Source organism: Bos taurus, chromosome 21 (assembly GCF_002263795.3).
Source record: "Bos taurus isolate L1 Dominette 01449 registration number 42190680 breed Hereford chromosome 21, ARS-UCD2.0, whole genome shotgun sequence".
Taxonomy (NCBI): Eukaryota; Metazoa; Chordata; class Mammalia; order Artiodactyla; family Bovidae; genus Bos; species Bos taurus.
In genome coordinates, this window is record NC_037348.1 from 6,646,975 (window position 1) to 6,673,270 (window position 26,296).

Sequence of the window (26,296 nt, forward strand, 5' to 3'; positions counted from 1 at the left end):
CAGGTTATATTGAAGCTGCCATCATTCCAGCTGGAGCTCGAAGGATTCGTGTGGTGGAGGATAAACCTGCCCACAGTTTTCTGGGTAAAACAAAAATGTTTGACTCATAGTTTATGTTCTGAACACTGATTTGGATGATCAAGCCGCTAATTTGGGTCAGCGAAATGCTGACACGGTGCTCTCAGGCCACTGATTTTAACTCATATTTTAGGCATAGTGAGCAATCAGCAGGTACCAAGCAGTACTGTCGTGTTTGGCTAAAGTGCAGCCAACCCCAAGGTGGATGAGGGGAGGGGCTGAATAGGAACCACCAGCTTTGGACAGGAAGGCAGGTGATAGAAGAGTGAATGAAGGAAGTTGTAAGGAATTGGGGTAGCCTAAGTCCCCCAAAGTAACTCCAGGAGCGCTCAGGCAGCCAGAGCCTGAGCAGCAAGGGTGCAGCACCCAACTTGTGGGAGCTCCTGTAGGCTGTGGATGGCTCTCGGGGTGACTCGTTATCTGGAAAAAGAATAACTGCTCTCAATCTAATGGAAACCCAAAAGAACACTGGTTTCACGAAGTACTGTGTGCCCCAAATTCCCAGTGCCAACTGCATGGATGGTTGCTCATCTTTCTATAGAAGGATTAAGTTGCATTCCGCACTGGTCTTCATTGCCTTCGACAGAGCTGACAAAACTGTGCTTAAAGCCCAAGCATTGTTCTGTTTAGCCCCTTCTTCACCACAGAAGATCCTCTGAGTGTGTCCTAAACTCAATTCTCAGGCTCTCCATGAGTCCCCGAAAGGTCCACCTCGTGCTCAGGTTCCAGGGTAGTACTAGTGCTGAGCGGACACACAGCTGTTCTGAATGCTGCCTCGCACAGGGCCTGCCTCTGGCCTGAGCTCACTGGGATGGGACGTGCTGTGCCCCTGTCCCCCCAGCCCTGCTCCCGTGTTCCTGTCTTGGGCTGGATTTCGCATGGAGGTGGCTAACCTCCTACCCAGGCACCCCTCTCAAGCGTCCTCATGTTGTATCTCCCCATCTGTGTGGCAAGGTGCTGTTTGAGATGTTTTTTATGTAAGACATGATCTTTTTCTGGCTTCAAACTTAAGAATTAAGCTATTTTGGCTAAAATGAGGTTTACTCATGAAACGCTTTTATTTCAACCTTTATCACTGATTTTTAAAAACATGGCTTTGTCCACATTCCTTGCTTTGTAGATATAAAAGTATCTAAGTCTTTCTTTGAAATGGTCTCCACTTGAAAAACCCAAAGTCTGATGAGATGGATGCAGACCAAACCTCTAGTAGGCAGGTGTGCAGTGAAGACCACCATCCTATAGAGGAGTTGCAAACCACTTACAGACACCAAGATAGCCCTCTCACACCTGACTTGGGAGTGGGCACAGGAGCTCCTGTTTCTAAGTGCCTACACCAGGCTCGTGGGCAAGCAGCCCCCAGGGGTCCCTACTGGGTCCCAGACAGCCCTGCCCCCTCCCAACTCTCTCACCTGCCGCCCATCCATCCGCGTCCTGGAAGCCATAATGGACATTGCTCTTCCTGCTGCCAGCCTGGGACATGCTGTTCCTCAGGTTGGCATCCACATTGGTCTCCATCAGCCCTGTGGTTTTTCCCACGCTGGCTCGGTCCAGCCTGGCACTCTTCTCTGCAGCCATCCCAGCTGTTGCTTTACAAACAGAGCGATGCTCATAAATGCTTTCCAAAACAGGGCCTACCCTGCTCTCCGCAACTTTTTCAAAGTGACAGCCTTTTTACTAGATTCTCGAAGAACACCAGCCCCTTCTTTCTGCCCATCTAAGGAAATTTTGTCAACTTTATCAGCGTTTGTTTTGGGGTCTCATCACCCAGTATCATGGCAAAAGTTAGCGTTTCCAACTGGTCCATTGGCCCTCCCCTACCTGGAGATGTTTCTGCTCCCCAGAAGCATTGGGTCTCTGTGGGAATCTGACATCACCTTTGACCTTTATCTTATTCAAAACTCATGATCCTGGTATCTCAGGTGCTGGCACAATTCCAAGGTCAGTTTCCTGGTCCTTCCATAAAGCACCAGTAGGTGCCCTGCAAGTAAGTTCCTCAGCTTCCTGTCCTGCCCTTAAGACTTCCCAGCACCATTCCTCCAGCCCCAGGTATCTGGTAAAGGTGGGAACATGATCCTTACGTGTGCTTTTCTGTGTGATAGAATAGACAGAAGGTTGTCAGAATCCTTTAGATCCCTCGACATCTAATTCCTGTAGTGAAGATGATTTTTCACTGGAACCTGTTAGGGCCAACAAGTAACCCCTTGTGGATGCCACCGGGGGGAGCCAGCTTTTTCATGGTGGTCCCTCTCTGCCCCTGATGCCGAGGGCCACACCTTCCAATAACAACCCTGACACTGACATCGTGAGTCCCAGTCATTGAGCTCTGCTCAGCTTTGAAGACCTGACCCCTGATCCCCAAATACCAGAGTATTGCTGTGCCTAATCACTGAGGAGGAAACCAGGGCTCTGGGAGTTCAGCTGCTCATCCAAGCTTCTCTCCAGCTTAGCCGGCTGCAGCTCATGGAGGCGTCAGTCACAGCCAGAGATTGGATGGAGGTAGTTTTTCACTGGAGAATGTGTTAAACCTGCCCGTTGCTACTGCTTTGACATGTGGATTTCAGAGAAGCATGTGTCCATCTTAGGAGATAGGGTCAATGTCTCAGGAAGAATTCTCAGCTCCCTAGAAGCACTGAACCTCCTTGGGAGGTTGGAGCCAGACTCTGCCACCTTATCTGCAAATCACAGTTCCAGTGTTCCAGGGCCTGGTGTGTACACAAGGGAGATCAGAAGGTGGTCCATGCACGATATGTTTCTAAAGTCAGTTCAAACAAGCCTCGTTTCCATCCAGGGCTGGGTGCTTTGGATATCGACCCTGTGTAACTTTGAGTTGCTCTCCCATTTGCGGGAGCAGTTCCTGAAGAATTCACCCCACCTACCTTCAACCCACGCTGCCTGGCTTTCTGCTCGAAACCACCTGGAACAGGAAATGCCTCTGCAGTTTGCATCCATAGCTGAGAGCGGAGCTGGCAGAACTCCGAGTGGAAATAAAAGGAGCTGACTCAACGCCAGGATGAGAAGTAGGTTGAATGTGGGTCAAGTCTTCCAGTGGAATCCAGGAGGCAGAGAGACAGAAAGGAGCCCGGCTTCTTCACAGTGCTGAGCGAGAGGTGGGCATGCGGACACGGTCTGACCTGTGTCTGCCTCCGGGCAGTCCAGAGAGGAGCCGGGCCATGCCGCAGGAATGCCCCCTCCCCAGTCCCTGAAAAGGCTCAGGATCTCCCGCAGTGCCCGGAAGTCCAGGAACATCGTGTCAATGTCTGCAGAGTGACAGGAGGGCCGGATGGAAACAGACGGTCCCCACGTGACCTCACACTTCGGGCCGTTTTGAGGAGGTTTGGCTCTACCGTGGTAGCAGGGGAAGGCGTGTACTCATCTTCATCCCGCAAGTCTCTTCAGCTGTTGAAAGGCTTCTAGTAGCTCCTAAGCAAAACACAGAAAAGCAAGTACTGCTGCCATTTGGGGCAGGGTTTAAACATCCAACTTCTGACTGAGGCAGGACCAGCAAGTGAAAATATCCTCCCCAGCGAATCTGAATTTCTGACATTACAGATAGGATCATGTTGCTCTGGAATCCCCTTTGTTCTTAACTCCATTATTTCTTTGTCAGAGCAGAGCATTTGTGGGAAGCCTGGCGTGCTGCAGTCCATGGGGTTGCAAAGAGTCAGATACCACTGAGTGACTGAGCAACAACTTAACAGCCCCTGTTGAGTTTCTCAGCCTAAAGATTCTAATTTCAAATACAAATTCACCTTAAAATGCTTACAGATGAAGGGGGCTTGCAAATACCATTGATGCCAAGGATCGAGAGGAACAGGAATTTCTAGAGACCAAAACTTGTTTAATTTCGGAGGGCTTCTTTAAGGAACAGAATGCATTTTGTATACAGCCTTGGAAAGGGCCCCATGAGGGGCTCTGGAGCTTCAACTCCCCTGGGTTGTGCAAACCCTGATCTGGTAAGCTCGCTCTGGGGGGCTGCTGCAGACGGGCCAGGAGCGACCTGCACGCCTGTTCTCTAGGGCTGACGTGGCCCCACAGGGTGGTTTTCTCATCAGACTCCACACTGAACCTGTCCACTATCAGTGATGTTCAGATCTTGAGATTCCAGCAGACTTTCTGAGGCTGCAGTCGTACTCTTCTGAAAGGATGTAAGGTGCTAATGTCCAGTTTTAGCAGGAAGTTCAGAATTCCAGCGTGGACCATAGCAGCCTGTAGATTTTGGATTTACTGCCTCAATGACTCACCCCAGAGTCAGCAGGCTTGCAGCAATCCCCATGATTCTTGGAACGGATGGCCTCCTACTTAGAATTCTGCCTCTGAGTTTTCCTCCCTTGCAAAATGCATGAAGGATTGTCATCATGAGCCCGCTGTCCCGAGGAAGTGGTCAGATGAGGGGCTCAAGTAGCAGTGGTAAAACGGGCTGCATGTTCTAGAAGCTTGTAGCTGCCGAGCAGACGGCCACAGCCAACCTTGGACAGGCAAAGTTTCTTCTTTTTGGGGCCATGAGAGCCCACCCCCACCCCCCCATACACATACCCTCTGAAGCTGTGACAGTGAGATTTTACCGATTCAGCAGCCCAGGCCTGGACCTCCAAGGCTCAGACAGGTGTGAGAGTGCCCAGCAGCAGGGTGTGGATGGGAAGGCTGATAGTTTGTGTCTCTTCCCAGCTCTGCATTCACAGAGCTCACGTGGCTCGCTGAAATCTGCCACGAGGGTGCGTTTACAGCTTGAGTAGTGACAAGCAGTGGAAATCTAGGCTGCTTTCTCCAGAGCCTGTCCCCAGCACTGTGCCGTCAGGCGCGTTCCTCCCCCTCCTGCTCCTTCCCCTTCTGGAATCACGGGGGAGCCACTGCCTGCCTCTCTCACTCGCCCCCTGTCTTCCCTGGCCGTGTTCACCCCTCTGTGACCTCCCCCGCCCAGCCTGTGGACCGCCTATGGAAACGTCTCCTCCCCTCAACCCTACCGCCCCACAGGACCCTGCCCTCATGGTGAGAGGGTGGCACATGCCCAGCACCCGCAGGCTCTGTTCCTGGGGGGACCCACGGTGGGTGCCTCTGCCCGCAGGAATAGGGCTTCCCCAGGCGGTCCCCACACCTCTGTGTGCCATTTCTGTGGATGGGTTATAATTGGCTCCAGCTGTGCCCTCCTGCACTTTTTCCAGTTCTTCCCACTCTTGACCTCCCCGATGCTTGCCTTTTGGCACGAGAGTGGCGTGGTTTTCAGTTCATAATCCAATAAGTCCTGTTAAAGCACCTTGGAAACAAGGCCAAGTAAGAAAGAGCCACCTCACCCTGAACAAGTACTGGGCAGGGCAGGGTCCCGGAGAGGGGTTAAGGCCTGGAGGGAGTGTGCCTTTCTGAGTCTCAGAGGGTACTAAGCTGACATCAGTAAGGATCCTAGGGTGACTTCTAGAAATCCGTAGTAGTCATTTTCTTTCTCAACCTGCCCTGCTTCTATCATGGTTAATGTTTTTCAAAAACCAACCTCCAAATGTGACATGTGGAAGCTAGACCCAGTCCTTGGGTTCTGAGTATTGCCTTCAGGTGCCACTGGGCCCAGGGGCATAAAACTGTGGGAAATGATGCCTGTATCCAGCCCTGCTGTCCTGCCTCAGTGCACTGTCATCTGAGGGCCCCTTGCCACGCACTGGCAGACTCGATATATCGAGTCCCTGGGCAACTTTGGGAAAGAGAGATGCTTCTTCCCAAGGTGAATGCAAGTGTTACAATTGACTCTTCATGTCCCAAGTTGGGTGGTGGACCCACTTCTGGAGCTGAGGAGGAGTTTAGGGTCAGCCTCCCATGACTGGGGGAAAAAACATCCCCAGAAGCTCCTCTGGGGGGTGTTACTTGCAGAAGGACAGAGAGATGTCAGGGAGCAACACACTCAGTTCAGTTCAGTCGCTCAGTAGTGTCTGATTCTTTGCGACCCCATGAACTGCAGCACGCCAGGCCTCCCTGTCCATCACCAACTCCCAGAATCCACCCAAATCCATGTCCACTGAGTCAGTGATGCCATCCAACCATCTCATCCTCTGTCGTCCCCTTCTCCTCCTGCCCTCAATCTTGCCCAGCATCATGGTCTTTTCCAATGAGTCAGCTCTTCACACGAGGTGGCCAAAGTATTGGAGTTTCTGCTTCAACATCAGTCTTTCCAATGAACACCCAGGACTGATCTCCTTTAGGATGGACTGGTTGGATCTCCTTGCAGTCCAAGGGACTCTCAAGAGTCTTCTCCAACACCATAGTTCAAAAGCCCTAAAGTGGAGCAAGGCCAGGCCCAGCCAGAGCCACTGAGTGCAGGAGTCAACTAGGGCGCGAGCGCAGGCTGAGATGGGAGGGGCGGGCCGCCCCAGTGTGCCCTGGTCTCTGTGAGGGAAAGAGGCTCTGGGGGTGGCCCCAGAGTGACGGTGGTCCCCAGCTTTACAGAAACTCACTCTGTTCATCTCGCTGATTCCAAGTTACAGAGATTCTCAACCCGCTCAAGCATCCCAGCCCAGTGACAATGACAGTAAGCCTCACCTCTCCTTCTCCACCTCTGCAGCCTCTCTCTGTCACCTCCTCTTGATTCTCTGCATGGGCAGAGTGCCTCCCTCCCCACCCGAACACCCCCACTCTGCACAGAAACTGAGCTTATCAAGGAGCCAGGGAGCAAGTCCAAGCTGCCAGGCGCTCCAGCCGCCTCTGCTCCCTGCTGTCTCAGTTCCGGGCCTCCCCTCCAGAAGGCCTTCCCCAGCAGGCCCAGTCTCTGCCCACACACACACATGAGCCCTGGACTGGCCTCTGTCTCAGAGCTTCTGCAAGTGTCTCATGTTTATCTGTCTTCTCGCCCACCTCGCTTTCAAACCCTGAGCTCCCGAGGGCAGGAGCTGTGTCTTCAGCACCAGCTACAAGGCCCTCAGAAAGTGGTAAGAAAACAGTTGTCCAAACCTTCAGAGGAAGTGAAAGAGCAGTGAACACCCATGCACCCGTTGCTAGATACCCCAATAGCTAATATGGCCGAAAGTACTTGTAAGTTGGTAGTTCACTGGAAGCTGTGGAAAACCACAAGCTTAGGTGTTTTTATGAGGATATGTAGAACATGAGGCATCACAGTGATCTGAGGTTGGAATGTGTTCTCTGGGAGAATGTGACATTTGCACATTCCAGTGTCTGTCGTAAAACTCTAGACTTGTGCTGTGACCTAACGAACGTGGGACCTTGGTCTATTTAGGTTCAGGCCTCCACGTGACAATAGCTGTGTGACTTCAGGCAGGTTACTGAACCCCCCGTGCCCCCATTTCCTCATCTGTGAGAAAGAAGACCGTAATCCTTTACCTTAGAGCACTGTTGGGAAGGTCAAATGGGTACTAGCATACAGAGAAGCTAACCCAGAGAATGTGCCCCTTAAATGGGGACTTGCAGGGCTGGCTGAGGAAGAGAAAAAGGAGCAGAACTTGTGAGTATCCCAACAGACTCACTTCCTTCCAGTAGCCAGGAGATCCCAAGAGTGGGCAGAATTCTTTGACGGAAAACATTGGGTGCTAAGCGCTGGAGCGTTCTCTTTTCGAAGCCATTCCTGGAGTCCTGTAATCCGCAGCCACGTGCTGGGCAGCCACCCTCACTGAGTGCGGCCCCTCCTGGAAGCTGTCCTACTGGGAGGCAGCCCTACCCAGAGCCCTCGGTTTCTCCTGGTGGTTCCTGTAAATGCGGAATGCTGAGCCTGCACCTCCCGCTTGGGGCAGGGGAGCCAGCCGGGACCACCATGTCCTGCAGACCAGGAAACAGAGGGCAGCACCCCCAGCTGCTTGTGGCCTGACCAGGATTGAACCCATCAGGTCCTAACTCAGCCCAGGGCTCGTGGGTTCAGGCTTAACTGAAACTACTTGTGGGTTTCAACTCTCATTATCCAAAACTGGTATTATATGTGGGCATTTTGTTTCTGACCATATAAGCAAAGAGTGGGGCACCTGATTTCACTGATTCTAGACTGAGCAGGGTTCAGGGGTGCTGGCAAAGAATGTGGCATTGGACTTGGGGTGCACAGAGAATTTTATGTTTTGAGTGACATAAAGACTTGCTATTGACTATTTTCATTTACCGCCTTCTCTTACATGTCAGAGTAGGTTCTATAATCATTGGTTACTTTCCTGAATAACAAAGCAAAACAAACCAAAAAAGCCCAGAATTTCACTGTAGAATGCTCTCTCATGAGAACCACATGACTCTAAAGCCTGAGTGAGGAAAAAACAAAGAAATTACGGGTGAGCAGTTGGATGATAATAAATACATGGCTTGTATGGAAAACCAAATCTTTGCTATAGCCAGTCAGCAGAATGTCAGTTCCATGTCAGTTCCAACACACTGAGAGAGCAAAGTGTGAAACTGGCAGAGGCCATGAGGCTGAGCGCCCCTGCCACCCCTGAGGCATCAGCTGACTTACTGCCATGTCTGTCTGTAAGCAGCTCTGGATGGGAGACTCCCATCTTTATAGAAGGGCACTTGCTTCTTGAAGGAGCATCTACTTCACTAATCTGGGGCTATCAGATCCTTAAGGGACACTAGAGTTAGGCTGCCCTCTAAGAAGCCCCAGGTAGGTAAGAGTGAAATGAATGATGAATTTTGCTAAAGCTGCAAAACCTATTTTGGAGACTTGGACATGTTGAAATAGAATCCATTCATCCAGCTGAAAACCCTCTACTTTGTACGTCTAGCGAAATATGATAGGGCTGTGTGTGGCTGTCTGCGTCCTCTGGCACTCCTTCCCACACCCGCTCCGTGTGAGCTGGTTCTGAGACACCAGCCCATGCTCAGAGGTGCAGGAGCCGAGGCAGCTGAGCTCAGGGACCTGGGGTCAGGAGCCGTTCTCTGCCCATGAGCCAGTCTTCTGTTCTCAGAGAAAGCTCCCTTTCTCTCAGGGCAGGCCTCCCTCTTCTCCCCTGTGGAGGCGGAACATGAGCCCTCCAACCCACCCCTCAAGACAGCCTGACTCCCTTCAAACACAGGCTGACTCCCCCAATTCCGTGGCGTTCCATTTTCTTTCTAGCTCTCAAAGACTCCAGTAAGAGATCCATCAACAGTGACTGGAAGATAGAGCTCCCTGGAGAGTTCCAGATTGCAGGCACAACTGTCCGCTACGTTCGAAGGGGCCTGTGGGAGAAAATTTCTGCCAAGGGACCGACCAAAATGCCGCTGCATCTGATGGTAATTTGCTGTGCTTTTGTATTTGTCCTGAGTTGGTTGGGTGCAAGAGATCTACCAGCTGACTTCTTCCCTGGGGCCCTATGGGAGGAGGTACGCTTGGTTCCTGGTGGTTTACCTGGCCACCTGCTGGTCCAGTCTCTCTCTTGGTTTTTACCTTGTATAATCCCTTTTGCCACATGCTTCAAAATGCTGCCCTCTCAAAATTCTGCCTTGGCTCTTTACTGGCAGAACTCCCATCTTTTTCAAAAGGAACCACCTCCAGGATGGAAATGCTTAGTCATGTGGCCTTGGGGAGACCTGGCATCATTAAGCAGACAGTCCCACTCAAAGTCTGTTTTCGTATCAGGTGGCTTAGATTTGCCCCACAGTTTGTATAATTACATCAGAAACTACCTTTTGAAAACAAACTGTTGACTCTGTTTCCAAACCAACACTGCTCAGGTTTTCCAGACTCAGCTTGCAACAAGCCTTCAGGAATTGAGACAGAAACAAATTCTACTGGACTATTTACTCCCCAGATGGTCTCAAGAAATCTGTGGAGTTGGGCCAGATCTGGGCACTCTGGTCTTACATGTTGTCTCAGGAAGGACCGCATGCAAACCACTGAAATGTTTGGTTATACTGCCTTTTAAGACTGTGAAAGATCTCCTGGGAAAAGAATGCCACCATTGCCTTCTCAGGGTTCAGGAGTTCTTGTGGCTAACTTTGGATGGCTCATAATTACTGATTCGATGTCTCCTTCCAAAGAATGGGGATTGTGACAGCTTGTGTATCTGTAATCAAAAGACAGTTTGTCCTCCACGCCACCCGAAGTCTCTACTTGGAAGTTCTTATCATCCCCATTAATTTGTGGTCTCTGGCAGCCGGCATCTGTTTAAGATTAGGTGATGCCCGAGAGATTCCCAGGCCACCTCTCAGTAAGAATCTCCTGAGGAGACCAGCTCTGCAAGTGAGCAGAGATGGCTCCCACAATGGCCCTAAGCCTGTTACAGTTTCCAATAAGAGCAAAGGGAGCTAGTTCCCATGGCTGACGTAGTGCAACAATCCACACACTAAAGCTACTGCAGATATACATTTGAAAGTTGATTCCTGGGACCTAAGAACCTGTGCACACTTATGTGTTCAGTTGTCTGACTCCTGCAACTCTGTGGACTGTAGCCTGCCAGGCTCCTCTGTCCATGGGATTTTCCAGGCAAGAATACTGGAGTGGGTTCCCATTTCCTCCTCCAGAGGATCTTCCGGATCCAGGGATTGAATCCACATCTGCTGTGTCTCCTGCATGGCAGGCAGATTCTTTACCCGCTAAGCCATTGGGGAAGCCTTTACCTAAGCCATTTCTCTGTGATTAGATTGTTTCCTAATCTAAGTCACTGGAACAAATCCTCCTGTCCTGAGTTAAAAGCAGTCATTCAGAGGGACTAAAAGAGGAAGTGAAAGACAAGATAAAACCCAAGATAGCAGTATCACCTGTTAGCACATGAAGTTGCTTTTCTAGCAAACACCAAGACGGGTCTATTTCCCTTCTTTCCCCAAAGCTTGCATAAACTGTGAGTGAATTGTCAGCCCGTTAAAGCAAATGCACAGCCGGGATTCATTCAGACCATGATAAACAAAACTCGGGGAACGCAACAACTGCCACAGCTGAAGTTCCTGCCTTCTTGAACATTAATCACTTTTCTCTCTTGAAATGTGATTGCTAGTTACTTCCAGTTTCTAAACCTAGAAATGAGAGGAGCCCGTCTTCCTCTGAAGGGAAATCCATTGTCCCCTAACTGAGGTGTGCTCATTGCTTGAGAGGTCAGGAGTGCCCATAGAGCCATGGGGACCTGCATTTGAAACCAATTACGTACATGCACACACAAATTATACGTGGCTACAAAATTGCATGAAATTGGTTTCATATGGATTCTCAATTCACCAGTCTTATTCCCATACTGAGATAATAAAGATCTCTTTTAAAGAGTTGTTTTTTTTTTTTTTTTTTTAAACTGGAGGCATTTTTCCAAATGTATTACCGCAAGTCTATTTCTTGGAGAAGTGGATGTTTATTCAGTTTGGGCTGCTCTTAGCACCCCACCCCCACCCTGCAACTCCAGCCTTAGGAGGGCGGGGAGATGCTTGGGCGGGAGAGTGACTCCTGTCGTCTGGCACACAGTCTGCTGGCCTCCCTCAGGTCAGATGGAGCACCTTCTGCCTCCAGCTCTGCTGACCTGCTGTCCCAGAACCGCAGCCTGGACGTGAAGTTGCTGGCTGCTTAGACCCAGGAGCGCCACCTGGTTCCAAGCCTGGGCTGAAGATGTACCACCAACAGGCAGGCCATTTGAAGTTCCCACAAGAGAGCTTCTTTCACACCATTAAGTACACGTAGAAAAATAAAGCCCATACAGCACCTCTGTGCTTCCAAGGCTTGTCAAATGCACTACCAAACTAAGAGAAGGCCCCTCCACCTGCCCACTTGCCAGGATTTCAGACCCCAGGGTCCCAGGCTGCAGGATCATGGCTCCCCCATACCTCACTGCCAGCTTTAAGCCCTGTGCCAGGCCTGTGCCACCCTGTGGGCATTGTCGTGATCCTAGCTCCCATGGTACAGGAAGGCTCCTGCATCCTTGACAGGCATCCACAAAGTTCCCTTGTAGGGGCTATGTTTAACCTGGAGCCTGCCTTACACATGGCAGTGACTGGTGCTTGGGGCATGAAGAGTGGCATTCATTTGCAAAGGAGTCACCCTACCTGTTCAGATGCCTGTTTAGAAAAAGCCATATATTTGTGTCTTTCTCACCCACAAGGGCAGTTTCGTGGGTGATTACATGGAGCATGTAAAGTGCAGTTAGAGCACTCAGACTGGCTTATCCCCAAATCCCTCATCTAAACCAGTCCTCTCTCCAGTGGAAAAGAGTAGAGCTCCCTGCCAATGGTTTACATATGCTCCAGCCCCCGAGTTGAGTATCTGTGGAAACCAAAACTGAAATAAAGGAGTGCCCCTGGCATGAATCTGTTTTGAAACCCCCAAAAGAATGGGCTATCCCTGGTGGGAAGACAGCCACAACACGGGTTGGCTTGCAAATTCAGCAATCCTGTGGGCTTTTGCTCTATTTCAAAGTGGCCTTTTATTTTGCTACTGATGCAGGTGTTGTTATTTCATGACCAAAATTACGGAATTCATTATGAATACACCATTCCTGTAAACTACACCGCTGAAAATCAAAGTGAACCAGAAAAACCCCAGGACTCCTTGTTCATCTGGACCCACAGCGGCTGGGAAGGGTGCAGTGTGCAGTGTGGCGGAGGTGAGCAGCAGGGCTGTGGGCTCACTGGGTGTGGGGTTTTACCAAACAGAGGAGAAGTGAATTCAGGGCACTCTGTGGCGGGTGCACATTGCCTGGGAAAGGCTGGCCACATAAGTAACTTGTATTTCTGTGGAATGTAACTGCATCCTGCTGCAGATTTCTCTGGGCAGGGTCTTCTTCCAGACTCCTCCAGGCTGAAGTTGCGTCCATGTGGCTGCTTTCCCTACAGCCTTTGATGCTGATCGGAGTGGAGGTTTGACTAATGTGTAGCTGTGTCACAAGTATGACAGGTGACCCTGGGAGTGCACAGAACAGACTTGCACCTGTTACGCTTGGAAAAGGGTGCTGGAAGATGTTTCTGACCTTCAAATACCCTTTCCTTTTTGCTACAGTCACCAGTGGAAATACATGGAAACCAATAGAATCAACAGTAATATAATGCAAAGAAAAGTCCTCCAACTCCAGTGCAACACTCTGGGTCTGGGTTCTGGCTTCATGATTTGCCTCCATTTATTAGCAGATGATGTATTCTCTCTGTACCTAAATTTCCTCACCTCCAAAATAGGATGATCAGCCCTCATGCCCACTGCAGGAGGAAACTCAAATACTATAAACATCAATATGAACAAAGAACATCATAGTCATTACAGTGTTGTTTAGGAGGAGTGAAGGGAAGCATTCTGAACTCTTAGCCAACAGCACCCTGACAGGACACAGCGCGGGGTCATGGGATGGATGCAAGGCAGGTAAATGTTGATGGACAGAGTTAGGACAGAAGGTTGACCTGGACCCTGGAATGCCAACCCAGAGGGTGGGCTGGCAGGTAAGATGTGGGCATGGCACTGGTCCTGCAGGGCTAATGGCACCAAACTTCCTCTAGGCCAACTTGCTGCAAACTCAGCATGGCCCCAGGACAAGAGTTAGCAGGCTTCTCTGGCTGGGGGTACAGGGTGCTGTTCTGCTGCTGTCACTATCACAACCCTTTATGGCACCAATGACTCCCAGCCCAATCCAAAATCTGGCTTGAGGCATCTCTGTGCTTTCTATGCTCACTCAAGTTCAGGGCTGTACCATGACAAATTCCCCAGAAGACAGACTAGATTGAGGAGCATGGGATCCATATAGTTGTGCTTGCTGCTGCTTCTGCTGCTGAGTCGCTTCAGTCGTGTATGACTCTGTGCGACTCATAGATGGCAGCCCACCAGGCTCTGCCGTTCCTGGGATGCTCCAGGCAAGAACACTGGAGTGGGTTGCCATTTCCTTCTCCAATGCATGAAAGTGAAAAGTGAAAGTGAAGTCGCTCAGTCGTGTCCAACTCTTCGCGACCCCATGGACTGCAGCCTACCAGGCTCCTCCGTCCATGGGATTTTCCAGGAAAGAGTACTGGAGTGGGTTGGCATTGCCTTCTCCAGCAGGGTGCTTTAGAAACACCCAAAAGAATGAACGTGTAGTCAGCTGGGGTTAGTGAGGCTTCCCAAGAGCAGGTGATGCTCAGGCATGAGCAGCAGTTGATAGAAAAATTTTCAGGTTGGTCTATGTCCTTCAGACAACACTTCCTGTTTCTCGCTTCTCTCCAGAAAGCAGGAATTCTGTAATAAGTAACTGTCATCTCTGGTGAGGGCTGTTGTACAGTTGTTTAATCAAGCCCAGATCTCCATAGACTTCAAATGAACAGATATAGAGACTGGTAATCTTTGTTAGAAATTAGAGACCCAAATCAGAACTTTGGCCACAGTGAGCCCTAAGGTGTCCAGGAACACAGCTGATCTGAAGCGTTGCTTCTCTCTGATCCTCTTCTAGGGTCTTTCTCCTGCCCCTACTACCCCTGCCCTGTCTCACACACCCTTATCCCTAAAATTATGATCCTCCCTCTCTGACAACCCACAGGCGTTAGAAGAGTCAGTTTAAGTGACAAACTGATCACAAGACGCACCTGAACATTCCTCCACACGGTGAAGAAATGGCCTTTCCAGGAATGTGTTCTGTGGCCTCTCAGTTCTGTGTACTTTGGTTTCCAGGGGAACGCAGAAGCATCGTGTCATGCACACGGATTGTTAACAAGACCACAACTCTAGTGAACGACAGTGACTGCCCTCAGGCCAGCCGCCCGGAGCCCCAGGTTCGAAGGTGCAACTTGCACCCCTGCCAGTCACGGTAAGGAGCTCTGTTCTCAAGCTTGGATCCTTCAGGGTCAGAGCAGCAGCACCCATGAACGGGGTGCTGCACAATTAATACCAGTCTTACTCTGAGTTCCATTGTTGTTGCTGAGTGATTTTTTGATTGTTCAAAATACTCAATTTCTGGCTACTAAGCCATAACTTTGATAGCAGTATATAGTCCTCACTGGAAGGTGTCTCATAGGGGACCATTAAGAACATCTCATGAAAAAAAGAAATAGCCATCTCCACACACTTTCACCTGGCACATGTCACCTCCTCCAAGTTACTCTGCCTTGGAGAAAAAGGAACTCAGAGTGTGAGCACCTGTGAGTAGGTGTTAGTGATTCTGATTGGTTAGTGTTTGTGATCGGTCTGATTTAGTGGCTGAAATTGACATCAGTAAGTTATTTATTGTCTGGGATCCATCAGAACTTCTGTTTCCAACCCTAGCTTTCATGGCCATGTACTCCGAAGTGCATTCTCTTGGGTTGTTAACCGAGATGAATTGTGTGGAATGTGTTCATCAATTAAGCCTCCTTATTTCCATCTTAGTGGGACTTTGCATCTGATTCTGTTGTATTATGTAATATCACGCCTGGCCTCCTGTTCTGCCCAGCATTGAGGTATGTGGCTTTTGTTTTGTGGTTCTATGCATCCAGTTAAGGCATGTATAGCTTTTGTAAAGAGGCTAGACTTTTTTTTTTAATTAATTTATTTTTTTATTGAAGGATAATCGCTTTAAGGCATATACCCTGAGGAAAGCAAAAATGAAAGAGGCTGGACTTTTAACCGGGCAGTTTTTTGGGTTTCTTAAGCTCAGTTTGTACCACTCACCTGGTGAAAAGTATCACAAAGCATTTTGTTTTGTTTCTGACCCTCTTTTCTTTGTCAAACTGATAAAATGTGTGTGAATGAGAGAGGGAAGCCAGAAGGGAAAGCAAGGTGAGATGTGATTTTATGTGGTCCTTGGAAAATTAAGAATGAAATTTTCTACCCAAATGGTGAAGGGCATGAGAAACAACTCACTTCTAGAAGTCTTAAGAATTTGGATGTGAACAGCCATCTTGCAAACCTATCCGTCGATTGATCGATTTATCAATCAGTCACACACATGTGGGGCTAAAGAAAGAAGAACTTGCCACTGTAAAGACATAGGTATCAGAGAGGCCACAGCTTCTTTTGCTGAAAGTAGAGACAGCTGGCTCTTGTGATATGATTAGAAAGGAGAGTAAGTGACTCTAGAAGAGACCTTAGCATAGGTTCAAGGGCATAATTGAGCAAGAACGATCCTAGGGACCCAGTCAAGAATTATATTCTATAGTCATTTATGTTTTCATATTATTTTAGTATCAAAATCTTTTTTTTTTTTTAACTTTTATTTTATTTTTAAACTTTACAATATTGTATTAGTTTTGCCAAATATCGAAATGAATCCGCCACAGGTATATATTTCGTTTCTGTGCATAATTTTTAAAAAAATCTTTTTTAAATTATGCACAGAAACGAAATATATGAAACATGAAATCAGAGTTGGTCTGATTGACTTGAGATGCACATATAATTGGGAAGAGTGGTTCAGTGCCCTTAGCCTTCCCCTCATCTCAGTTGGCCCAGAGCACCTCTGTGAAATACCAAGGGGTAAAGTTTAAAAACTATCAGTCAGGGATTCTGTTTCCCATAATGATGGAAGAGCTTATATTGGACAAACCCTGAGTATTCTCCTAGAATGATATTCTAGGCCTATGCTGATCAGTGCTTCCTTCCCTGGTGGCTCAGCAGTAAAGAACCTGCCTGCAAAGAAAGTTTGATCCCTGAGTTAGGAAGATCCCCTGTGGGAGGAAATGGCCGCCCACTCCAGTATTCTTACCAGGAAAGTCCCATGGACAGAAGAGACTGGTGGGCTACAGTCCACGGGGTCACAAAGAGTCGGATGCTACTGAGCATGCATGCATACATGCATGCTGATTGACTGACATGGTAGCCACTAGCTAGTCCAAATCAAGATGTGTTATAAATCCAAAATACACACCTGACTTCAAAGAATTAGTCTGGAAAGAGATTATATAATATTAATTTTTAATATTTATTACATGTTAAAATATTTATATTTTGAGTGTGTATGTATGCAGTCGCTCAGTCCTGTCCAACTCTTTGCGACCCCATGGACTGTAGCCCACCAGACTTCTCTGTCCATGGGATTTTCCAGGCAGAATACTGGAGTAGGTTGCCATGCCCTCGGCTCCGGGGTATCTTCCCTACTCAAAGATCAAACCCATGTCTCCTGTGTCTCCTGCATTTGGGGAAGATTCTTTACCTACTGAATCATCAGGGAAGCCTGTTGTATTTTGAAGACATTGGATCAAAATGCAATATATTAAAGTCACATGTTTCTTTACTTTTTTAATGTGGATAATAGAAAATTAAAATTATGTGTGTGGCTCATTTTTTTTTGTATTGGATAGCACTGCTATAATTAACATAACAAGATACAATCCAAAATTATTAGACTTACAAAGAAACAGAAAAATGTGATCCATACTCATGAGAGAAGGCAATTAATAGAAATTGACTCCAAGATAACATATATGTTGGTATTAGCAGACAAGAGCCCACAGAGCTTAGGCCTGCAGTCTTGCTGTGTTTGAACACAATTCAAGTCGAACACACTTTAGATTAAAAGTAATCTCACACTCTGTTGCTGGGAAAGATTGAAGGCAAACAGAGAAGGATACAGCGGAGGATGAGATGGTTAGGTAGCATCACCGACTCAGTTCAGTTCAGTCGCTCAGTCGTGTCCAGTCCATGTCCAGTTCTAACTGTTGCTTCCTGACCTGCATACAAATATCTCAAGAGGCAGGTCAGGTGGCCTGGTATTCCCATCTCTTTCAGAATTTTCCCCAGTGTATTGTGATCCACACAGTCAAAGGCTTTGGCGTAGTCAACAAAGCAAAAATAGATGTTTTTCTGGAACTCTCTTGCTTTTTTGATGATCCAGCAGATGTTGGCAATTTGATCTCTGGTTCCTCTGCTTTTTCTAAAACCAGTTTGAACACTGACTCAATGGACATGAATTTGAGTAAACTCCAAGAGATAGTGGAGGACAGAGGAGCCTGGTGTGCTACAGTCCATGGGTTCACAGAGAGTTGGACACAATAACTAAACAACAGCAACTTCAGAAGGAAAGAAAAGAAAGTGAGGTCGCTCAGTCGTGTCCTACTCTTTGCGACCCCATGAACTATAGCCTACCAGGCTCCTCCATCCATGGGATTTTCCAGGCAAGAGTACTGGAGTGGGTTGCCATTTCCTTGTCCAATCTTAGTGTCTCTTTAGAACAGGGTCAGAAAACTTTTTCTGTGAAAGGCTAGAGAGTAAATATTTTTGTTTTGTAGGCTGTGTATGATTTCTGCTGTCTGTTTTTTGTTTTGTTTTATAACCCTGTTAAACGTAAGAACCATTGTTAGTTCCTGGGCTGTACAATCTGCAGGCCAGCCTTGGCCCATGAATGATAGTTTGCCTTAAGTTATTGCCTACCCTTGTTTTGCCCACTGAGATGATGGGATCACAGCCTCAGCATGAGCCCTAGCTCTGAAGACACCACCCTAGGGAATGTATTCTCTTGTCATACAAGGGAGGGCACCGTGTTATACTGAGTTACTTTTCATTGCCCAGTTATTCAGTATGTGTGTTCACGAGCTTCAGTCAGTGTCCAGCTCTCTGCGATCCTATGGCCTTGCAGCCCACCAGGCTCTTCTGTCCATGGGATTTTCCCAGGCAAGAATACTGGAGTGAGTTGCCATTTCCTTCTTAGGGGATCTTCCCAAGCCAGGGATCAAACCCACGTCTCCTGTGTTTCCTGCATTGGTTCTTTTACCACTGAGCCACCAGGGAAGCCAGTACTCTCTTTATAACCATCCAGCATGACCCTCAGCACACAGTGTAGGGTCAGTGATTTCATTTATTCAAAATGTGTTTATTGAATAAATTCACTTGGCTTTGCTCTTGGTACCAATGTATACAGAGGTGAAAGACAGGCAAAGTCTTTACTGTCAGCCAAACAACAGCAACAACAAACTTGATAAACATTCGGCTTCTCCTTCCCACCACTGTCCTTTTGGTCCCACCCCCTTTCATTCCCTCTCCAACTCTGTGAAGTCATATGCATCAGACTGGAAGAATGAATTGAATTTGCCAAAACAGAGTAGGAAATAAAATTGATAAAAGAGAAGACAGCACCTGGAATTTGCCTCAGAGCCTAGAAAAGAAATTCCCGGATGCCTATCCTAGTCTGCTTGTATTTGTTGGTTTGCTTATTTGCTTATTTTGAACCATCTGACTTCATACTGATTCTTAAAGTGGACACTTGAAAGTGAAGTATCATGACTCATCACAGAGTATTTATTGTTTGGCTAAAGAAATGTGTGATCTGATAGATTTTAAAACTCTTGCAAATGCTACTTTTATTTATTTATATACATACACACATATGCACAATTACATATATAAGTGTATATGTATTGTGTACAGATATTTTATATATATACACACACACAAACATTTAGACAGTAAAACTTGAATTATTACCTGGCATGATCTAGCTGTCATGCATCTTTCTTAAAAGTATAGAGTAATATGGATTTAGGCTAGTAAGTGAAGAGAAGTGAGGATCTTAGAAAATGAGTACCAGACAGAGAGAGATATAATCGTAAATGAAAACTGAACTTAGGTCAGGGGGTGGGGTTTGGAGAAGTGTGCGGTCTGGAAAAAACAGGTGCTTCAGGGGGTTGGGAGTGAGCACGATTGGAAGTCAGAGCCCGTGGTTGGAAGAAGAACCCAGAACCCAATGATATAAACGTTATTTAAAAAGCCAAAATGTAGTGTGCTGTTGAATCTGGCAAGATGAAAGAGTCTTTCTGTATTATTGTTACTCTTTGGCCTTTAAAACAACAGAGATGGTTGTCTTTTTCCCGTGTTTTTTTTTTTTTTTTTCCCCTGATCCCCCTTTAATTTTCTTCAACCTTTTTTTTTTTTTCCACTGAGTTCCCGACAGTTTCCTTTACCTTCCCAACTCACACCATTAACACCTCTTTATTCTAATCCTGCCCCTCGCTCTGTGGATCCTTCTCCCAAACCTTGCCATAACCATGTGGAGTCTGGAATCTGGCATGCAGGGCAGACAGCCTCTCTCCAGTATCTTGCACAGCAGCACAAACACATCAGCAAACCTGGACCTGACATTGGCAGGAGAGGCAGAAATCGCAGATCAGCTCAGCTGTTGTGACTGTGGCCAGCAGCCCTCACCTCGCTGACCACAGTCTGCAGGGAAGAGGCCCCGCCGTCATCTGGCATTCAGTGAGCAGCCCAAGCGGCCCTGTGTGCCAACTCCTTAAGACCCAGTTCCAGGTAGTCCTGGAGCAAGGACGGGGGCTATGACAGCAAGATGTGCTCAGTCTGGAACACATAGCCCATGTATGACCGGATTTAATATTTTTGCAGTCTTTTAGAGCTTATTGGCTACTTGAAAAGGCCATTCTGAGCTATTGGATATTTCCCTATAGTATTTATGATTTGAATTTCTTCCCAGGCAGTACATACTGTACTGTACATTGAATTAGGGTGATTCAAGAAAGAATATTCAATATCTTACTGGCAACAGAATTGAATTGAATAGTTGTCTGCAAGGAAATGTATTTGGATTTTAAATTTGTCCTCTTTGCTCAATTATTTTATCCAGTTTGCCTCATTTTAGGTTAAAACTGAATGTAATTCCTCATGTTTTTATGAAAGCATGGTTTGTGTGTGTATGTGATCCTGATTTAAGAATGAAGCCTGTAACATGTGGCCCTAAGGTACTGCCAATATCTGAAAAGATACCATTGTTTAATCCATTTCTAGCTTGTCTAAAACTTAAAGCTTTTTTTTTTTCTGCTTTCCTCTAAAATAAAATAGGTAAGTCTAATCGTCACTCCTCTGTTCACTGTGCCTTGAATGTAGGAGAGTGGAGGAGGCTGCCTGTGGCCCTGCCATGTGGCCGAACAGGAGCCGGCTACTTGGGAGAGCTCTCAGATAGGGAGGGCGGGCCTGCAGGCAGCAGTAAGAACCTCAGAATCGCTGGAGTGCTGCTCCGGACTTGCAGGCTCAGCCACTCTCCAGACACTTGAACACGTGGTTAGAGGCTTGGAATGAGGGGTGCCCCACAGTCCCTGTGAAATAAAGGAAAAGTGCCTGAGGGGGAAAATGGAGAATAGCATCAGTGATCCATTATATGCCTATTCAGTAGTATGTGAACGGTGAGGAAAAGTTTAGTTCAAAGAATTCCAAAACGTCTTTCTGACACTACCCAAATTCTAGAACCTCAGTTCAGTTCAGTTCAGTCGTTCAGTCACGTCTGACTCTTTGCAACTCCATGAACCGCAGCACGCCAGGCCTGCCTGTCCATCACCAACTCCTGAAGCCCACCCAAACCCATGTTCATCGAGTCAGTGATGCCATCCAACCATCTCATCCTCTGTTGTCGCCTGATCCTCCTGCCCTCAGTCTTTCCCAGCATCAGGGTCTTTTCAAATGAGTCAGCTCTTCGCATCAGGTGGCCAAAGTATCTAGAACCTCACTTGTATTTAAATTAAATAGTATTGTTTTGAAGCTTTTACTTGTCTAAAGTAGGAAACATTGGAGAAGAAAGGATTCCAGAGTCTTGTCTTAAAGCTTCTGTTTTCTTCCTTTCCTCCATACTTAAACTCTTTGACCATTTGAATATCCCTCCCTTTGATCATCAGAGACAAGAGACTTCCCAGATACCAGTTTCACAGGTAACCAAATTCTGTTGATTAATGCTTCCCATGTGGTCCCAGGGTCTGTTAGGAGGGCCTTCTCTTTCCTGAGTTATTAAGTACTCAATATCTGCATCTGATTTTTATGTCACAATTACGGGAAAAAATACAATTAGAATTCAACAACAGAAAGAAATTTTGGAAAGTCATAAATGCATAGAAATTAAACAAAACACTTTCTAAATAACCAGTGAGTGAAAGGGAATTGCTATTTCAAATCCTGAAAGATGATGCTGTGAAAGTGCTGCACTCATTATGCCAGCAAATTTGGAAAACTCAGCAGTGGCCACAGGACTGGAAAAGATCAGGTTTCATTCTGATCCCAAAGAAAGGCAGTGCCAAAGAATGCTCAAACTACCGCACAATTGCACTCATCTCACACGCTAGTAAAGTAATGCTCAAAATTCTCCAAGCCAGGCTTCAGCAATATGTGAACCGTGAACTTCCTGATGTTCAAGCTGGTTTTAGAAAAGGCGGAGGAACCAGAGATCAAATTGCCAACATCCGCTGGATCATGGAAAAAGCAAGAGAGTTCCAGAAAAACATCTATTTCTGCTTAATTGACTATGCCAAAGCCTTTGACTGTGTGGATCACAATAAACTGTGGGAAATTCTGAAAGAGATGGGAATACCAGACCACCTGACCTGCTTCTTGAGAAATCTGTATGCAGGTCAGGAAGCAACAGTTAGAACTGGACATGGAATAACAGACTGGTTCCAAATAGGAAACAGAGTACATCAAGGCTGTATGTTGTCACCTTGCTTCTTTAACTTATATGCAGAGTACATCATGAGAAACACTGGACTGGAAGAAAAACAAGCTGGAATCAAGATTGCTGGGAGAAATATCTATAACCTCAGATATGCAGATGACACCACCCTTATGGCAGAAAGTGAAGAGGAACTCAAAAGTCTCTTGATGAAAGTGAAAGAGGAGAGTGAAAAAGTTGGCTTAAAGCTCATCATTCAGAAAACGAAGATCATGGCATCTGGTCCCATCACTTCATGGGAAATAGACGGGGAAACAGTGGAAACAGTGTCAGACTTTATTTTTCTGGGCTCCAAAATCACTGCAGATGGTGACTGCAGCCATGAAATTAAAAGACGCTTACTCCTTGGAAGGAAAGTTATGTCCAACCTAGATAGCATATTCAAAAGCAGAGACATTACTTTGCCAACAAAGGTCCATCTAGTCAAGGCTATGGTTTTTCCAGTGGTCATGTATGGATGTGAGAGTTGGACTGTAAAGAAGGCTGAGTGCCGAAGAATTGATGCTTTTGACCTGTGGTGTTGGAGAAGACTCTTTTTTTTTTTTCTTTTCTTTTTATTATTATTTTTTTTAATTTTATTTTATTTTTAAACTTTACATAATTGTATTAGTTTTGCCAAATATCAAAATGAATCCACCACAGGTATACATGTGTGGACGACCCAGAGGGATGGTATGGGGAGGGAGGAGGGAGGAGGGTTCAGGATGGAGAAGACTCTTGAGAGTCCCTTGGACTGCAAGGAGATCCAACCAGTCTATTCTGAAGGAGATCAGCCCTGGGATTTCTTTGGAAGGAATGATGCTAAAGCTGAAACTCCAGTACTTTGGCCACCTCATGCGAAGAGTTGACTCATTGGAAAAGACTCTGATGCTGGGAGGGATTGGGGGCAGGAGGAGAAGGAGACAACAGAGGATGAGATGGCTGGATGGCCTCACTGACTCGATGGACATGAGTCTCAGTGAATTCCGGGAGCTGGTGATGGACAGGGAGGCCTGGCGTGCTGCGATTCATGGGTTCGCAAAGAGTCGGACACAACTGAGCGACTGAACTGAACTGAACTGAACTGAAACGGAAATCATAGAAAATTTAGAAAATACTTTCAGATGAATGTAAAGGAAATCACACCATGCCAAAATTTAGGGAAGGCAACTGAAGCAAACTTTAGGGAGAAATGTATAGCAGTAAACACTATATTTAAAAAGAAGAGGAATCCCAGACAGTCCAGTGATTAGGACCCCATGCTCCCACTGCAGGGAACATGGGTTTGATCCCTGGTCAGGGATCTAAAATCCCTCATGCCTCAAGGCAGGCCTTGTAGAAATAAAATAGATCTGTAAAGGAATGCCATGAACAATTGTATGCCAGTAAGCTGTATGTCAGTAAATTAGATATTGAACGTGAAATGGACAAACTGCTAGAAAGATGCAAGCTTCCCAAACTGAATAAAGAATAGAAAGAATAGACCTATAATAAACAAAGAGATTAAACTACTAATCAAAACACTTTCTACAAAGAAAAGTCCAGGACTGGAAGCCTTCACTTATGAATTTTACCAAATATTTAAAGCAGAGTTAACACCAACCCTTCACAAACTCTTCCCAAAAGATGAATTAGTAGGGGACACATTCCAATCCAGTGCATTCTATGAGGGTAGTAAAACCCGGATACTGAAACCACACAAAGACATCACAAGGAAAAAAGAATACTACAAACCAATATTTCTCATGAATATTAATGCAAAAAAAATACAAGCAAACTGAATCCAGCAACATATTAAAAGGATGGTATACACCATAACCAATAGGACTTATCCCAGGAATACAAGGTTGGTATATCATCTGAAAATCACTTAATGTAATATACTTTATCAATAAAATGTTTTTTAAACAAAATGATCATTTCTGTAGATGTGAAAACAGACTTTGACAAAATACATGACTGTTTTAAAAAAAAAAAAAAAAACACTGAACAAACTAGATTGAAAAAGAACTTCCTAAGCCTGGTATCGTGCAGCCAAGAAATTAAAAGACGCTTACTCCTTGGAAGGAAAGTTATGACTAACTTAGATAGCATATTAAAAAGCAGAGATATTACTTTGCCAACAAAGGTTCGTCTAGTCAAGGCTATGGTTTTTCCAGTGGTCATGTATGGATGTGAGAGTTGGACTGCGAAGAAAGCTGAGCACTGAAGAATTGATGGTTTTGAACTGTGGTGTTGGAGAAGACTCTTGAGAGTCCCTTGAACTGCAAGGAGATCCAACCAGTCCATCCTAAAGGAGATCAGTGCTGGGTGTTCATTGGAAGGACTGATGCTAAAGCTGAAACTCCAGTACTTTGGCCACCTCATGTGAAGAGTTGACTCATTGGAAAAGACCCTGATTCTGGGAGGCATTGGGGGCAGGAGGAGAAGGGGACAACAGAGGATGAGGTGGCTGGATGGCATCACCGACTCGATGGACATGAGTTTGAGTAATGGACAGGGAGGCCTGGCGTGCTGCAATTCATGGGGTCGCAAAGAGTCAGACACGACTGAGCGACTGAACTGAACTGAAGCCTGGTATCTACAAAATATTCTATATCTACAAATACATACAGATATCTATAAAATGTTCTGCGTCTACAAAACCCCATAGCTCACATCATACTTTATGATGAAAGACTGAATGCTTTACCCCTAAGATCAAGAATAAGGTGCAAATGGAATATTACTCAGCCACAAAAAAAGGAACGAAAATGGGTCATTTGTGGTGTTGTGGATGAACCTAGAGTCTGTCATACAACATGAAGTCAGATAGAGAAAAACAAATATTGTATATTAATGCATATATATGGAATCTGGGCAAATGGTACTGATGAACCTGTTTGCCAGGCAGGAATAGAGATGCAAACATGGAAAATGGACATGTGGATACAGCAGAGGGAGGGGAGGATGGGGCAAATTGAGAAAGTAGCATTGACATGTATGCACTACCATGTATAAAATAGATAGCTAGTGGGAAGCTGCTGGATAGCACAGGGAGCTCAGCTCTGTGTGCTGTGATGATGTAGAGGGGTGAAATGGGGTGGGTGGGAAGAAGGCTCAAGAGGGAGGGAATATATGTACACATACAGTTGATTCCCTTTGTTGTACAGTGGAAACTAACACAACACTGTAAAGCAATTATGTTGTTGTTGAGTTGTTAGGTGTTAGTCACTCAGTCATGTCCAACTCTTTGCAATCCCATGGACTGTAGCCCAGCAGGCTCCTCTGTCCATGGAATTTTCCAGGCAAGAATACCAGAGTGGATTGCCATTCCCTTCTCCAGGGGATCTTCCTGACCCAGGCACCAAACCCGGGTCTTCTGCATTGCAGGCAGACTCTTTACTCACTGAGCCACTGGGGAGTTGAGTTGTTAAGTCATGTCCAACTCTTTTGTGACCCTGTGGACTGTAACCCACCAGGTTCCTCTATACATGGGATTCTCCAGGCAAGAATACTGGAGTGGGTTGCCATTTCCTTCTCCAGGTGATTTTCCTGACCCAGAGACTCACATCTCCTGCATTGGTGGGTGGATTCTTTACCACTGAGCCACCAGTGGGAAGCCCACTGAAATTATGCTCCACTTTCTCTTAAAAGGATATTGATGATATGTAGCTAAAAAGTAAAAAGAATAAGGTAGAATGTCTGTTCTTGCCACTGCAGGGCCCATGGAAAGTTTAGAGGGACGCAGTTCTCTGTGGTTGTCCAGAAAGAGAAGTGCTGGTTACATAGAGACACATGGGACTTAGGACTATACAGTCCCTCACTGACACACTTTTGATGTGACACCGTGCTCTGTGAATCAATATGAGAATTGTGCTGTTTCCCCAGGAGAACTTTGATCTTGAAAACCACCCTTCCTAGAGCTTCTAGAGCCGGGTGCTCCAGCAGGAGACTCAAGGTACCCCTTACCTAACAAGGTGAACTGCTCAGGGTGCCCTGTGCCTGCACCTCAAAAGTACACTCCATCGACCTCT

The 26,296-nt window shown here is 46.6% G+C and overlaps 1 protein-coding gene across 3 annotated transcripts in view; it reads left to right on the forward strand.

The window, feature by feature from the left end:
• Positions 1-26,296, forward strand: part of ADAMTS17 (ADAM metallopeptidase with thrombospondin type 1 motif 17) — a 410,186-nt gene that overhangs the window by 315,239 nt on the left and 68,651 nt on the right. For all 3 annotated transcript variants that reach the window (XM_024982263.2, XM_024982261.2, XM_024982262.2), the window contains exons 16-19: positions 4-84; positions 9,101-9,258; positions 12,386-12,545; positions 14,564-14,699. In XM_024982263.2, coding sequence (XP_024838031.1) covers positions 4-84; positions 9,101-9,258; positions 12,386-12,545; positions 14,564-14,699 — 535 coding nt within the window. The remainder of the gene's footprint in view (positions 1-3; positions 85-9,100; positions 9,259-12,385; positions 12,546-14,563; positions 14,700-26,296) is intronic.